Source organism: Cyprinodon variegatus, unplaced genomic scaffold (assembly GCF_000732505.1).
Source record: "Cyprinodon variegatus isolate N-32 unplaced genomic scaffold, C_variegatus-1.0 Scaffold1069, whole genome shotgun sequence".
Lineage (NCBI taxonomy): Eukaryota > Metazoa > Chordata > Actinopteri > Cyprinodontiformes > Cyprinodontidae > Cyprinodon > Cyprinodon variegatus.
The window spans coordinates 52369-53859 of NW_015151522.1; the positions used below are offsets into that span (position 1 = coordinate 52369).

General features: G+C 36.9%; 1 protein-coding gene across 1 annotated transcript in view; it reads left to right on the top strand.

Moving 5' to 3' along the window:
• Window positions 1-897, top strand: part of LOC107101247 (troponin T, slow skeletal muscle-like) — a 9217-nt gene extending 8320 nt beyond the window's left edge. Inside the window, exons 6-7 of the mRNA XM_015400088.1 lie at window positions 675-715; window positions 806-897. Of these exons, the coding sequence (XP_015255574.1) occupies window positions 675-715; window positions 806-851 (87 nt within the window). The 3' untranslated portion in view covers window positions 852-897. The remainder of the gene's footprint in view (window positions 1-674; window positions 716-805) is intronic.
• Window positions 898-1491: the final 594 nt, after the last annotated feature.

Below are 1491 nucleotides of genomic sequence, written 5' to 3' on the forward strand. Positions count from 1 at the left end.
TTAAAGCTTTCTCTCTCTGGTTCTTTTGCTTTGAAGAGATGACTCTTTAAATAACACTTCATAATGTATAAGTATTAAATAGACATGGGGATGAGAACAGATTTTGACAGAAATTGTAACCTTACTCATATCGGAGAAGTTGCTTAGTGTTACATAAGGCAGCTGCTTACCAACAGGGCTCACATCTCATGAAGTGGCCATGAATCACAGTTAAAGAAGCAATTTATACAACTCCAGTCTGCCACATCATCACATCAGTACATCATACACTTCTGCAGATCAGGAGACATCCATGGCTCCAGGCTTATCAAATTATTTCATTTTTGTTCTTAGATCAAGGACATCAATCTCATTCCATCCCCAAATCTTTGCCAAGTACATAATGAAGATGACATTTTGTCCTGACAACGAAACCATCCCAATTAGATGAACTACTTTAGAAAACATTAGCTCTGACACACAACAGGCAGGAACTATGAGGGTATAACAGACTCAGAAATCATCAATAATACTAATCCTAACAGAGTTAGTCCAGGGCCCCCCCTGTACCCTGGGCATGCATGCTTTGACGATTCACATGTTTGATTGTTCCCACTATCCAAACTAATTGAGATTTTATTCAGCTTTAATAATATTCTGTCATTGTGATGCATATATTCCTTTCCATCCCACAGATTACTGTGTTACTGAACAGAATTCAACATGCTCAGAAATTGTGAGTTGATACAAAATCTAATATTGTTTGTATTTCAGCTCTTGCTCATGAACCCCTTTTAATGCTCATCCACCTTTTTTTCCCCCTCAGTAAAAAAGTTCATGGTAAAGGAAAGGTGGGTGGTCGCTGGAAGTAAGGCCCGAAAAACAAAAACAAATATATAAAGATACCACAGGATAATGAAAGAAAAAAAAAACGTATTTCCATCGGAGTCTTCCTTTGTCCCATTGGTTTCTGTGGATAGGATATTGTATCTGGATGTTGACTTTCTGAAATAAAGAAAATAAACTACATTTGAATGGTGTCTTTGTAAACCCCCTATGATAAAGCTCTGGTTTTACACATGTCTAGACTTCTAAAGTAAAAACACAGCACAATGGAGAATAACAGGCACTTCTAGACTTTTTATTTCCTTCCTTTGCCATGACAGATCATGTTTTCTGCTTGGGGGCATCTTTTCATGCTCCTGCTCACATTGAACTCAAGGTTGACTCAGAGCTGAGTTAGCTGATTGATATAATCCATTCTGAAAGAAACCTTTTGTAATACAGTGTCTTGTGAAAGTATTCGGCTCTCTTTAACTTTTTGACCTTTTGCCACATTTCAGGCTTCAAACATGAAGATATAAAATTGTACTTCTTTGTGAAGAATCAAAAACAAGTCTATGCAGCTTCTCTGTTACTCACTCTTTACTCCATCCAGACAGTGTCTTGCCCAAGACCAAAATCAAATAAACTAGTAAAGATTCCCAAAGAAGTAAATCATGATAATCTAAT